This window comes from Mytilus edulis, chromosome 3 (genome assembly GCF_963676685.1).
Source record: "Mytilus edulis chromosome 3, xbMytEdul2.2, whole genome shotgun sequence".
Classification (NCBI taxonomy): Eukaryota; Metazoa; Mollusca; class Bivalvia; order Mytilida; family Mytilidae; genus Mytilus; species Mytilus edulis.
Genome location: NC_092346.1, coordinates 70,855,738 through 70,870,692, shown reverse-complemented (window position 1 = coordinate 70,870,692; position 14,955 = coordinate 70,855,738). Strand labels below are relative to the sequence as shown.

At 32.6% G+C, this 14,955-nt stretch overlaps 1 protein-coding gene across 1 annotated transcript in view; it reads left to right on the top strand.

The window, feature by feature from the left end:
• Positions 1-918: 918 nt before the first annotated feature.
• Positions 919-14,955, top strand: part of LOC139517308 (potassium channel subfamily K member 12-like) — a 54,397-nt gene continuing 40,360 nt past the window's right edge. Inside the window, exon 1 of the mRNA XM_071308230.1 lies at positions 919-1,682. Coding sequence (XP_071164331.1) covers positions 1,343-1,682 — 340 coding nt within the window. The 5' untranslated portion in view covers positions 919-1,342. The remainder of the gene's footprint in view (positions 1,683-14,955) is intronic.

The window sequence follows — 14,955 nt, the reverse complement described above, 5'->3', positions numbered from 1 at the left end:
TATGCAAGCTGTTACAATAGTATCGTATTTACAATGATATGGATCGAAGCCTTCACATCAGTTTTGTCTTTTGATTTACAATAACATGTAGCACGTGTCGTCGTTATGATAAAATGCATACACCAACTTTAATGAAGTTTCTAAAATTACTGAGCTGTATCTCAAGTTCATGCACAGACAGTGCTTGCAATATGTTTTTTTTATCTTACAAAGATCACATGACAAAACAATGCATTTTTTAGGGTCATCATCAGGCCACTGATTTATTGTAATGTCATGAAAACACAATTTCTAATGTAAAACATGTAGCGATAAACCATCAATACTATGCTCTAAAGTCTTGGCATTAAAATAAAGAAAGTCATTGCATTGTAACTATCTAGATATTTACTACTTTTCAAGTTTAATACGCTTAATCAAACGACATGTTGATGTTATGAACTGTGATTGATCTCTCTTGTACGGGATCGGTCAAAAGAACTTCATCATATAGAATTATTTGTTAGCCACACGTTGTTCCCTGAGAAATGAACAGCGATGTCACCTGAAGTATATTAATCATTGCAAAAAAACAGATTAGTTCCAGTCATGGAAATATAACGTATTCTGGACATAAGGCAAATAATTCCATTTTTGTTTGGTTAAGTATTTTCTATGAAAGTGACATGAACATGTAATTATTAGTTATGATTGGGTTGAGATTGATCGATTGATTTAAGTAGACGGCTATTGACTCGTCCTTGGTAAATAAACTATCATACCAATCGATGTTCTCACCTTCATCCCCTGTAATCTGTCTTTAATTCACTATACCCCAATACAAACTGTGTAACACATATCAATTATGACCGATAGATATCCATTATTATAAGTTGATGTTCCGAGCGTAACTGCAATATCATCCGTGACTAGATCGATAAAAGAAAATCTGTCACGTATAACTAACAGTTTTATTTGCAGTTCAACTGGTGTTTGTGTTTTATTCATACCGTAATAATCGGAATTTGTGCTGCGAAAAATATTTATCTAAATATGGTTATATCTTGTGATTCTCATTTCGAATTTTTGAATTCTTAAAAAATTACACTGATGGAATTAATAATGAAACCACTTTGCTGTATAATTTTAGTAGTAATTGTCAACAAATCTCAATTTAATAGCGATATAGCTATTCCTTTTAACGATTATATTGACTTCTAATGTGTTGAAATGTTGGGGGACTGAAACCTGATATTAAATTCTATATATTGGAATCTGTGAGGTTATAATTTCACTGGTTTTTCGACAAAAACTTTTATCTGATGTGTGGGATAACAAAATGGTGTAACTCTTTATTTTCGGTATGCCTATTGCCAGAAAGCAGGGGTGCTGCTTTGCCCTGCATCTGCGCGAAGACAACGCGAGATTTATTCTTTTGTTTTTTGTAATGACTGCATATATGCTAGCAGGTGCAACAGTATTTATGTTTTTGGAGCGGGATAACGAGGTGGAAGAAAGAAAGAAGTATAATGATTCCTTGAATTTATTCCGACAAAAATATCCCCAAATAAATGAAACGGATTTACAGATATTGCTGAATGCTCATACTGAGGCTGAATCTGCCGGATTTATAGGAAACAAACGTCCGAGATGGGACTTCTCTGGAGCATTTTACTTTGTTGGAACAGTTGTATCCACCATTGGTAAGTTGTTTTTGTACGCCGGTTCAATTTGTATAATGTTCTTTTTGAAGTATATGTGATCATTTTGTTTGATATTTAACTTGAGGACGGTAATGTTTTATTTGTTTTTGGTTAGATAAACTATATCTCTGGTAAGTGTTCTACAATTAATATCTCATTGCTTGTAATGAGTCCCTTCACTACCATCAAAGAAATTATCGTTATAACTTTTGTAATAAAACGTATTAAAACAGTGAAAAATTCTAAACGGAAAGTCCATAAGCAAATGGAAAAATCAAAAGCTCAAAAACATCATACTAATGGATAACAACTGTCATATTCCTAACTTTGTATGTAGGCATTTTCCTTAAAAAATTCTGTGAATGTTGTAAATAAATTACATTATTTTAATGGTCCTTTTTATTCGATTGCCAGTTTTGACTTTTCAATTCTTTTACTACTCTTCCACACAATCTAATCAAACACAAGTGTCTCTATTGAATTAAATGGTCGTTTGAAAATTCTTGTTGAAAATGTATTTGCTACAACTTATGTAAAGTCTTCTTCTACGAATGATGAATGTAAATATGCTATATTTACTACCTGGAGGTGTGATAAGATGATTGCAGCTGTACATTTTCTCCTTGCCTACATTCATGTACGTTTTGGCAATACAGTTTATCGAAAGGTTCTAAGTATACCTTTGGCACCAATTGCGCCCCTTTGATAGCAAACTTGCTCTTGTACTGTTTATGGCGAAGCTCATGTGTTTGTGTATACCCCAACTCGTTCGCTATGTCCGTGTTTGTAGTGACGTTTTTGGATTTCAATGACTGTAATCTATGTGTTACTAGTAAATTATTAAGTCAATGATTTAGTTACCATTAGTTTCTTTAAAATTTACATTAAATTGATACACAGATTTTGTTTAAAAGTTTACTGAAAATAATTACAAACGGGAAATTACTTCCTCATGTTTACGGAGATGCTGTTTACCGAACCCGTTATGTTAGGTACGATCAGGGTAAACTTATCGATCCTTTCCATATGAGAAGTTTGTATTTACGCATTATTGGCTATGTCGTGTAGAATAGTTTTTATGTGTGCAGGAATGTGTGGCGCGAGGAGATCATCACCGACGCTGGCAATCCTAGTCAGTTGAGATCGGAGTCGAGCGCACCTACCACGTGCAGGGTTCGAATTCTTTAATAGCATTGATGAACTACTTAGAACACTCGATCACCGAGGTCCAGGAAAATGTCTTATTTTATTTATTACGTTATGTGGTTTTATAGAATAATATTCACAAACAAACCAAAAAAGTTCTGATGCTCATATTTCAATAAAGGAATTCGAAAAAAATAAAACATTTATTCACGTAACTCTTTTTATATATATAAATTTCTAATAAAAACTTATTTTACACCATTCGTAATAAAACAAAATGCAAGAATCAACTTATTGAAGTACATGTGTGTTCAAATATAATTACATATAAGTTGATGACAAACGTGTTTAAGAACCGAGTCAATCTGACTGTTTTGTTATACAGAAAACTGTTTCGTGTAGTATTGCTATTTATTACCGTCTTTTGAATCCTAAACACTAATGATTAAGGCTTTGATGTGATCAGATTAGAATTCATTTGGGAAGTGTTACCATAGAAAAACCCAATATATTTGTCTATCGACATAGCCATAATTAAGTCTCTTATTTCTGCTCCAACAGGATCATTACCAAAGAATTTATCTAAATTGAGGAAACGTAAAGCTTAATGAAACGGAATGTTCTTCTATTCAGAATTAATATATGTTTTGATTTAAGCCGAACAATGCTGGAATTACTTTTTTTAGTCTTGGAACTTTATATCATTAACTAAGCAGGATTTGAGCTCCAGCTATCGGGTCCGCTTGTACTGAGCACAGCGCCACACAGCCAAGTCTGTAATATAAAAATGAAATATTTCTCTTGTTCGGTTTATGCCGTTCTTCATAGGATTAACCTCTAAAGTATCATTTAACATGACGCTTGGCATAATATACATTGTATAAATAAGATTAAATATGTATTCTTAGATTTACTAATGGTTTTAATATGTGAATGTCTATCATATTCTAAATCTTAAATGTTCTACAAATTTTTATTTTGAAGAAGGTACGCTTGGACTGAAACGCCAGCTTTTACATGAATATTCATCTTTTATTCATATTGTGTATTCTCATAAGAAATAACATAACGTCAATTTGAATGGTAGAAACATGTCCAAACAACAAATTAGTTTGTCTTTGTATACTAATTACGAAATGGTTACTTTTTATCAAGTACTATAATCTTTCTGATGCTTTCACAAAGTAAGAGAGTAGCAATCAATATGGCGATAAACTTCTTTTCTATGTAGATGAGGCAGTTTTAATAAAATATTTATCTTTCATTATGACAACAATTAAGGCCATCTGAACGTACGACGTAGAGCTATCTTCTATTGTACAATTATATAGCTGCAGAGTAGCAGATGCCATATTGTGATATTGTTTTCATGATATTGTCTTATGTCGGAAGTCACCGTAATTTATAATTCATTATGGTTTGATATTTGATAGTCTTTAAACGATACAAATGGAAAAATCTTTAAATAACTCATCTTCACAAATGTAGAAGAATACAGAATTGTACCATTACTATTTTTTATTCAACTAATTAGTTTTTAACATAAAAATAAATGCATTTAAAAACTAATATTTTTGAAATATGCATGTGCATGGCTTAAAGCAAAAACTAATTAAATTGTGGTGAAAAGAGATAACATCTTGTTAAGGTTGTGCCGGAATTTCTCGCTACATTGAAGACCTGTTGGTGACCCTCTGCTGTTGTTTTTTATTTGGTCGGGTTGTTGTCTCTTTGACACATTCCCCATTTCCATTCTCAATTTTATTTGAAATTATCCTTGTGTGTTGGCTTAATCAACATCTCGGGAAGTAAACGTTAAGTTGCAGTGATATCGACGGAATGTTACAGTCTACATTTCATATTAAATAATCACGTTGTTGAAACGACAATCGCTTCTCAAACTATAAGAAAACACGAATTTGTGTCAATAGGTGAAACAGTAAACCTCGTTACATGTATCATGTCCCTTTCTATTTTACATGTATGTGGAATATACATCTAAAGGCATTGATCAAAATGTTAATCAAAGATTTTCTACATAAAGATAGACCCAATATTCCATTGAATGTATTTCATTCAAGGACTAATTTAATAAGTACATCTCTCATAAGTCTTATGTAGACGACACAAGCGTCTGCTGTAGCAAATAACAAGTCTGGTATCTCGGAGAGCTTAAATTTACAATCACTTGGATGCTGCGATTGCAGTTGGACGTTTCGTCTTTGAGGGTATCACTATCCCAGTAGTCAGCATTTTTGTGTGCCATGAAATGTCATTGATATGTAGTATTTATAATTACTGTTTACAATATGTTTAATTTTTCTTGGTCGTTTTTCACATTCCTTTTGGATGATGTGGTTTACAATGCTCTTCAACTGCATCGTTGCTTTAATCTTTTACCTATTGTGATTCGAGCGTCTCAGGTTATTCGTATGCAGACTTAACGTAAAAATATTATTATATAGGCAGTTGCTATCTTTCCGGCCAACTGGAAGAAATTATTAAATTATACAATAGTTGCGCACGTCCTGAAGGGAAAACTTAGGATGCACTGTAAAGATATTTTCATAACAGTTTTAAAAAATGTATATGGTTAAGGACCAAAATATGAAGTTTTCAAAACATTAAAATCAATTAATGTTATAAGTTGAGGCATGTCCGTCAGGAAGAGAACCATTGTTAAAATATGATAGTGACTGTCAACTATTTTTGATTCTTTCGATAGGGAAATCATTTTAAATTATTTAGCTATTTTAAGATGTTTCAGACACTATCCTTGTCAGTATCTTTTGATTTTCCTATAGTTCTTAATTTTTCACATACATACAGCTTAACGCGTTATGAAAAGTAATTGTCTATCATACAGGTTAAATAACATAGAAGAGAACTATTTAAAGAACTATCATGACAAGAAAGAGGATACATTGAAAAGATCCTTCCATTCTTAGCAATAACGTTTGTCTGATTTTGTGACTGACATATAAAACAATAAGTTGACCTCCTATATCAAGGGTTAATGTCAAAGATCATCTTCAAAATAAAGTCTTCCTGTGTTGCACCATTTTCAATGTTCTGGACACAAAATGTGCCAAAAAATCAGCAATTGTTACATATATGTCAATGGTCAGGGTCTCATAGAGGTCATGATGTTGTGAACCACATTGTGTTATGGTTAACTGATGAAAAGGTTTTGTCTACGACAAAATTGTATGAAAAAAGAGACAAACCAGAAGCAGAAAAAGAAATACAAATAAAAATTTCTTTTCCCCATTTTTGAGAAGGATACATTATAATTTAGTACATAGAAGTACAGATGTTCAGCTTCTTCTATTGAATCATGAAATTAAAAACTTTTAAAACAAATTATTTTCACATGTGTTTATTATATAATTTCATAGAATGAGATTAGACTTCATATAACAGTAATAAACATAGTGTACATTAAAATAAAATAAATTAGATTTAATAAAACTACAAAAAGTCTGTATTTTAACAAAATGTCTAATCTTTATCACTGTAACATCAGTTGATATCATTGAAAAACTATTTTTCAAAGTTTATTACAAGTGCTTATTTTAAATAAATAAAGAAGAAAATTTCACATTGTTGAATTCGCGTGTTGAGAACTGGAAAAGTTCATCACCAACATTGATACCGCCTTGTTCAGTCAATATCATGACATTTCTGTCACGCAGACACCTGCTACTGCTGCAGATAATATTACACACGCGAAAGTGCATGATGAAATTGTGACATGCGCATTGCAATCACCGGACACGTAGTCCCAGCAATACGTGTCTGGTAGCCAAACAAATAGCCACTCTGTATAATATATAGAGACTGGAAAAACCAACATGATGTGGGTTTGTAATTGAAACAAAAACAAGAGAAAATGTGCCCTTCTTTTAGTATTTTTGCTTTATCTATTGAGCAATTGCTTAACTTGTTTAAAAAAATATCAAATATACCAGTCTTATAGTTGTGTACTCCAGTCGCGTTTTGTCTACATACATGTAAGACTCATCAGTTGAAAGGCCAAATGAAACATGAAGTTGTAGGGAAAATGATTCACTTAAGTATGCAAATCTATTTCTGTTCAGAAAATGAGACCAAAAGCCGATAAGATGACAAAATTATAACCATAACAAATGCAATGAAATTCTTTTAAGTAAAAGATAAGTCGTGTGTTATAGTTGTATTCTCATTCTCAAGACTTTACTTGTTATAAGTATGTTACCATCGATTTGTGTCTTTTCATATTAGACTTTGTTTGTGCCATACAGACAACAGAAATTGAGTCGAAAACTAAAAACACCTTCTTACTGAAAAGGTTTATACTTTAATTAATGAATAAAAGAAAATATTGTGTATACATTCATATGTCAGCAACCCAACAACACAAAAGAAAACAGATACATTAAGGCCATCATAGTTACGGTCTTTAACCACAGACAAGCTGTCACGATATAAAAAAAAGTTCTAATTCAGGTGAATATCTAACCAAATATCCAATATATGCAATTAAAATTCCCTAAATTGGAAGCACATTGTATATCAAATATATTAACATGTATAACAGACAGCAACTGGCTTCACATCACACTTAACAAAATGTAACCGTTTCAAGCAAGGTTGCTGCATAAGATCGAGTATTGCTTTAATTTGGTATGGGTCTTTCTTCAATGGGTTTGAGATACAATATTTACTTTGTTGCGTTTTGGTTTTTGCTGGATATTTTTTTTTTGCATTTGTACTTCTTGTTAATCCTTTTTTTTTAATAATTTTAGAAGGTGACTTTATGCAACTGTATTTATAATAGTATATTTGTATTGCTTTTTATATGTTCATATTTTTGCACCTGTAGCAATAATGTGATAGTGTTATTGATTTTTTGTATTGATCCTAGTAAAGATCCTAGGTTTACTGTATTTGTCGAGTCTAGGGCCAATACAGACACAGCCAATTCGTGACACTTTTATTACATGATTCTAGTTCTTCAAGTAAACAATGAAACAAACTGTTACACAAGTATAAGAAATCATATTTGAAATGGTCTGTTCGCAGTCACGATACATTTTTGTCAATATTAATGAAAAATCGGATCCCCCTGACGTTACGCACGGTGTTCGTGTAATGGTAACGTTAGTTGACGTCGTTTTTCAATTATTTCATCCTACTTCTGTACCAAAACGTCAAAGCTTTGCAGCTTTTTATAAAACGGCTTGCATTTTGATGTTTAACTATTTATTTAAAAAAAAAACATGTTAACATGACTGATTTCTAGTATATATTTTTGACATCATATTCTTGACAAAATGAAAGTGTATATTTCAAATATTTGTCACTGCCCGAGCATGTCAATTGTTGCTCTATGATTCTCAGAATTCCGTCATCACAAGTATCTAGGACTAGGCATTTATATCGATTGGAAACCGCCAGTACCAAAGCTTTTTGTGCTTCAAGAGTATAAATGTTATTTACCCACCTTCAACTAGTTTTCTAACTACAGTTCGCGAATATAATTTCAGGGTCTTTTTATTCGTATTATCAACATCTTAAATATGTGTCTTTCAAGAAGATTATAATGGAAAATAATCCTTGTTCAGGTCAATCGCATAAACAGCTACTATTTATCCTCTGTTTGTTTTATCTATAATTATAGTTTCATCATCAGATTTTAAAATGAAAACGGCAGTTTAGGATTGTTGAGTTTATTTAAAATTAAAATGTCATCTACAGTCCTTGAAATATAATGAGTAATTTCAAATGCGTCTGTTTGTCGGATGCGTGGAAATGACTTTTAGTGTATACAACATATACAATCGTACTAGCAGACGCATCTGTTACTAGAATCCAAAAACGAAAGCTTCGGCATGTTTAAAGCTTGTGCTACATATATATTCATCCGAAAATTTAAAGTAATATAATAATATAATTAAATTAACACATGAAAATCGCTGGATCATATCAAGAAAATCATGATTGAATCATGCTTTTAGAGCTGTCTATGCATGCGGTATGGGCTTTGCTCTTTGTTGAAGGCCATACGGTGACCTACAGTTGTTAATTTCTGTGTCACTTGGTTTAAAATGTTATTCTTTGACATTAAAAATACATAATCTTTTGCATGATACTTTTATTTATCCGACGCTTTTACAATCAGCAAATGGCTTAAAAATTTTGATGGAAGTCAAATTTTCTTGTTGATTTAAATAATTATTCAAAAAAAAATATCTCCCAAAATAATATCATTATACAGAACGTGTCAAATGCTAGAGACACAACATGCTACACTTTCAGTAAATGTGAAATACAATTATATATTATAACGTTACATTCACGTTCCATGCAAAAATCGTTCAATTTGGACGTGGTAACATTTACGGGAGACACGGACAACTGGATGGAAATTGATGGAAAATTTGGCGTGTCTTTAACCTTGAAGGCTTATCCAAATCTTTAAAAAAAATCACATTTCAGTAATAATATTTGTTTGCATAATTCATTTGTCTGTCACAAATCTAAAATACCCTAAATTATCATCGTACTCAAAAATCTTGAACAATGGCTCTATGGCAACATTTACGAAAGACACGGAAAATACTGAAAAAAAATAAAATGGGAGAAGCTATGTTAAAAATAAAAATAATTTTGTAAAATTGAATAAAATCACATTTTTATGTAGAGGTGGCGAACCTTTCCTATTATTTATATAAAAATATTATAATATTGAAGTGTTAGCTTTCATTTTTGTGTACTCGAATTTTCAAATCTTACAGCTATATGGAATTTCGAAAATGGCTGCTAGATTGCGAACTGACAGGATATTTATTGTGACCGTTTAACATAATAAATGTGAATATATATTATATCCCATCTGTACAAATTTTATCGAAATCCATTCAGTAGTTAGTATTTTTTCTTCGTTTATATTTGGATGGTTGGCGCTTGTTGTTACGTCTTACACGGCAAATACGGCAAATTATGAACACAAAATCATTGTTTAATCATATAATGAGACATAACATTAAATTTATTAAAATCAGGTTTTTATTTAATTTCGATTCAAATGAAAAATCAAGACAAGTTACTATAATTCAATAATGCGTAGCTATGATTTGTTTTTGTCATACTTATGCATCAAGAAATGGTCAAATGAAACATACACCGAACACCGTGCGTAACGTCCCCTGCAAATACTCAATCTATGCTATTTAAGTAATCAAAGTCATTTTATTTAAGAAATAATGAAAAAAAAAACATTGGCAGATAAAATTGAGGCATTCATAGTATTGTCTGTCTTTTGTAGATTTTGATCGAGGAAAAAAGCAATTAATTAGAAATGCATGGTACTCTGAAAGTCTATGTAAAGGAGTAGGTCCGGTAAGGGCCGATTTTGGCCTCAAATTTTAGGTTCATCTAAAGAAAGATTTTGGACACTTTTTAAACCCTTAAGTGTCTGTTTCAATCGATTCAATTCGTGTATGTGAAAGATTTTGACCGATTTAGTCATTAAAAACGCTCCGATTCAAGCTTAAATATGAAAAATCTATCAAATATGCCAAAAACCGTCACTTTTCAGATGGTTTTTGTCAAAAATGAAAAAGGCCGCATCCGTGTTCATCCTCAACCTTTATACATGTTATGTATTATTATCAAATAAAACTTAGATTTCAATATTATGAATGAACACAAATGCGGCCGCTTTCATTTAGGACGGAAACCGTCTAAAATTTAGCTAAAATGCTAAAATTGTGAAGATTTCAGTAATTTAGCATGACTTTATGATGCTAGTACCCGATATTTGTGCATTGTATTGTGAAAAACAGCCCATATTTGTGAAGCAGAAGCATTCTACCTTCTAGTTAATAGCTAAAAGTTTACATTTTCACAATTTTGTAAAACTGCTATATTTTGGGGCCAAAAAGGGGTCTTACTGAACCTACTCCTTTTATGTTTCAAAATGTAACGATACACGGTTTGATCATTAAAGTTCATAGGTCGTCATAAATAAGGCCGTTGTTGTTTTTTTTTCGTTTCTTGTTAATTTGTTAAAATTCAGGTCGTTACATTTTTTCGTTTGGACTGTTTCTCATTTTGTCACATCGGGGTCATTAGCAGCTGACTATAAAGCATGGGCTTTGTTCATGGTTTAAAACCGTACGGTGAGCTATAATAATTTTGATTAAGTTCACGTTATTTGGACTGTGTTTGATATTTGTCTTATGGTAATCACAATACCTCTCCTTGTCTTTTATAATATTATATCAAATGCAGTAAATACATGAAAATTTTTGTTGTTTTTTTTTTGTCCTCCAAAAGTTAGTAAAACCTAAAAACATTATTTAACTACAGACTGACATTATAAGTCCTCAAACTCGAATTGGCAGCTTTTTAAATCTTAACGATGATTTTCGAGGTAAAACCTAGACTGTGGGTCAAAAGCATCATATGGTCAACAACTTACAAAAGACAAATTCAAAGTACTGATTGAAATTAGGCGTAAACTGCTGGAAAAAAATCTTTTCAAGTATCTGAAACTCTTCTCATGCAATAAATACGAAAGCTCTCAGGTGTATTGTAAAGTGAATATTACAAAATAAACAAGATAAAAGACAAAATGTTTCCCTTTGAGACTATCTGGTAGCCTAGATTAAAGCAATAATTCCGTTTTATCAGCTATTTTTTCAAATTGATATATTAATTAATTCTATTGATTGTTTTGGTTCATTTTTCAGTAAGCAAATCAGAGCAGCATACATCTGGACTATACGTCTACTTGTTGTAAAGTTATGAGTATCTGTTATGATTTCGATCTATATTAGGACAGATTCTGTAAAAATGTTTTGACAAGTGATGTACAGGTATATTTAAACGGTTTTTGCATACTGAAGTACAATATGATTTTTACCACGCTAAACAATGAGAAAAGATTGAAATAATAACTTAGTTATAAAAAAATCGGCATTAAAGAGAAAGTGGAAGGCTCTGGCAAATAAGTCAAAATTTTTAATTTCAATTTGGAAATTGAAAATAATACAACAGACCACATCAACTGCAAACATCTGAATAAAACACATTTAATGCCCGTGTCACACTGTCCCGATTTTAAAAAAATTGTTAAAAAAATGTTAAAAAATTGAGAACCCTTCCCGAAGATGTCCCCGAAGGCTAGAAAAAGTCGCCGATGGTTCTACGATGGTTAAAGATGGCACTACGAATAGCCCGATCTGGATACGATCAGTCCCGATTTTGAACATTTCCATAATCGTGTTGCCATCGGCGTAAAAATCGGGACAGTGTGACGCGGGCATAAACAAACACATGGTAATGCCCGTGTCACACTGTCCCGATTTTTACGCCGATGGCGACACGATTATGGAAATTTTCAAAATCGGGACTGATCGTATCCAGATCGGGCTATTCGTAGTGCCATCTTTAACCATCGTAGAACCATCGGCCACTATTTCTAGCCTACGGGGACAACTTCGGGAAGTTAAACATGTTAAAAAATCCCCGAAGGTGCGTCCGATGTTGAGGGTTCGTATTGAGTTCGTATCACCATCCTCACCATCGTAATGTCACCCGGAATGCATCTTTGAACATCGTATTGCATTTGTGTTTCCATCGTTTCCATCGGGCAGTTTTGACATTACGATGTCTGCACGAATGAATTACGAAGCTACCCGAAGGTCTTACGATGGCAACACGACTTCGTGAAGACCTCGTAATCCCGTCGTGTTTCCATCAAATAAAAGTACGAAGGCGAAAAGATGGAACTACGACGGCAATAAATCCAGCTAAATGTAAGTTAATTTTCGCACTAAAATACATTTAAAGTGCCATGCGCGATATGCACTAGTCAGTCTAATACGACAATAATGAAAATACGGATTTATTGTGTTATTAAAATTTGCTGTTACAAAATATAAGAAATTATTATAAATTAAGGAATGTATCTCCCTCATGCAAAGCTCTGATTCCTTTCACGGATTTGGCTATACTTTTTGGATCTTTTGGATTATAGCTCTTCATCTTTTATATATACTTTGGATTGCAAATATTTTGGCCACGAGCATCACTGAAGAGACATGTATTGTCGAAATGCGCATCTGGTGCAAGAAAAATTGGTACCGTTAATTTTATTAAGAAAGACGTTCACAAAACATGGAGCTCATATCATATGATTCTATGAGAACAAGAAAGGCAACAGCGTTGTTTCTATTAATCCAAATGGAACAAAAAGAGCAGCTATTACAGGCCCAGGATTTACTTTTACAAGTAAATATTTTTTTTTGTCAATTTTTCATATCAAGTAACATAATGAAAATCATAAACGCGCCTCGTACACCAACACTGCAGGTACACGTATATAGGGAAACCAACTTTTTCTTCATTGTTCTTATTTTTTATGTATCGTCTGAGTTGTTGTCACACGAATGTTTACTCCATAACCATTTTGTTTCTATATGTCATATTTTGCCGCATTTGTTGCTTTCCCCACATCCTTCCTTTTGTCTATATTATTTTGATATTCTCCTTGAAAGAGCTCTTTTTGAAAAAAAAAAAAGGATCAACGAACCCATTACCTTACCTTAATTTAAGGTAGATCAGTAAACCTGGGCATAATTATGGGTGATTATTCAGACTATTGCACACATTTTACAGTTCAAACAAGGCAATGCGGAGCGTGGCATCCCCTCGTATGTAACATATTGGGGACAAATATGGACCTTTATTTGTACATGACACATGCAGAAAACGGTAAATTGAATTTGCATTTGATACATAAACTATTTTGTTAGAAATCAACCAAAACATTCAGTAACTGGAAATACCTTTAATATTGTCTTTAGAACCAGCAGGTAAAAAATGAGCAACCAATAATCTGTGTATTATGCTATTTCAAGGAGAAAAAACAAGTCCATCTGCATGAACCTGACCTTTGGCCTTGAACGTAAAAATGTCCTCTTCATCTTTCTCTCCCTGATTTTGGTGGCATTATTTGCAGACTCAGAGTCAAGTTTTACCCTTCAAGCCCACGGTCTTCCGTCTTATGATTAAACCAGAAATTAAATGTACAATATAATATATATTCAATATTGATCAAACAATTTAAAACGCGTGATGCCTTCGGCATATAATTTAAATGCATCGTAAGCTGTACACGACGTCTTTTAGACATCGTATGGCCATCGCGCCATCGTCGTTATCCATCGTGTAGCCTTCGTGATCCATCGTGTATGATTCGGCTGAGATATGAAGCTTAAATACCCGTCTTCGGTTAACCTTCGTATGTCCATCTTTTGCTATCGTATATAATTTCGGCACCATCGTATAGACTTCGTTATTCATCGTACTTGCTTCGGTCACTTTTTGGTATTTTAACGAGATCGGGACCAACTTCGTACGAACTTACAATTTTCGCATTCGGGTGTCCATCGTATATAAAAATCGGGACAGTGTGACGCGGGCATAAAGGAAACACAAAGGAATACAGGCACACAAGTAATAAGTATACCATTCGCCCGAACCGTTGATTTTTTTGCGATTTTCATTCTCGTTATTTAGAAAAATTTAACAGTTGGGTCTGTATATAATTTACACACGAATTCCATGTTACTTTCACGACGATACACATTGTTTGTTATTTTCTAATCAACAATGTTAAATCCTTCAATCTGATACATAAACGATAATCGTATTGTTATTACAAATATGCAGGTAAAATTGAAAGTGAAAAAAGAATATACGTTATGCTACAATGTAATACGAATTGATCTAGTGTTACATCATTTATTAAAGTTTCATTGAACTTCTTACACTGTGCAAGCTGAAATGGAAAATAAACCAGTGTACCAATATTACTGAATAGAATAATGAACATGCCACATATCAAACATGAGACAAAACTAAACCTTTTGGTTAGAACTCTTCCCATCCCACACACCCTCTGTCTTACTTCGTGAAATAAAGCAAGGAGTGAACGAATTCAAGGAGGCTATCAAAATCAGATTTTTTTTAAAACGGACAATCATTTTTTTGTTTACATTTGTTCAATGTATGAATACGACTCCTAATAACATTATATATTCGAGAACGTCAGAAAACTGCAAAGGTATTGGCA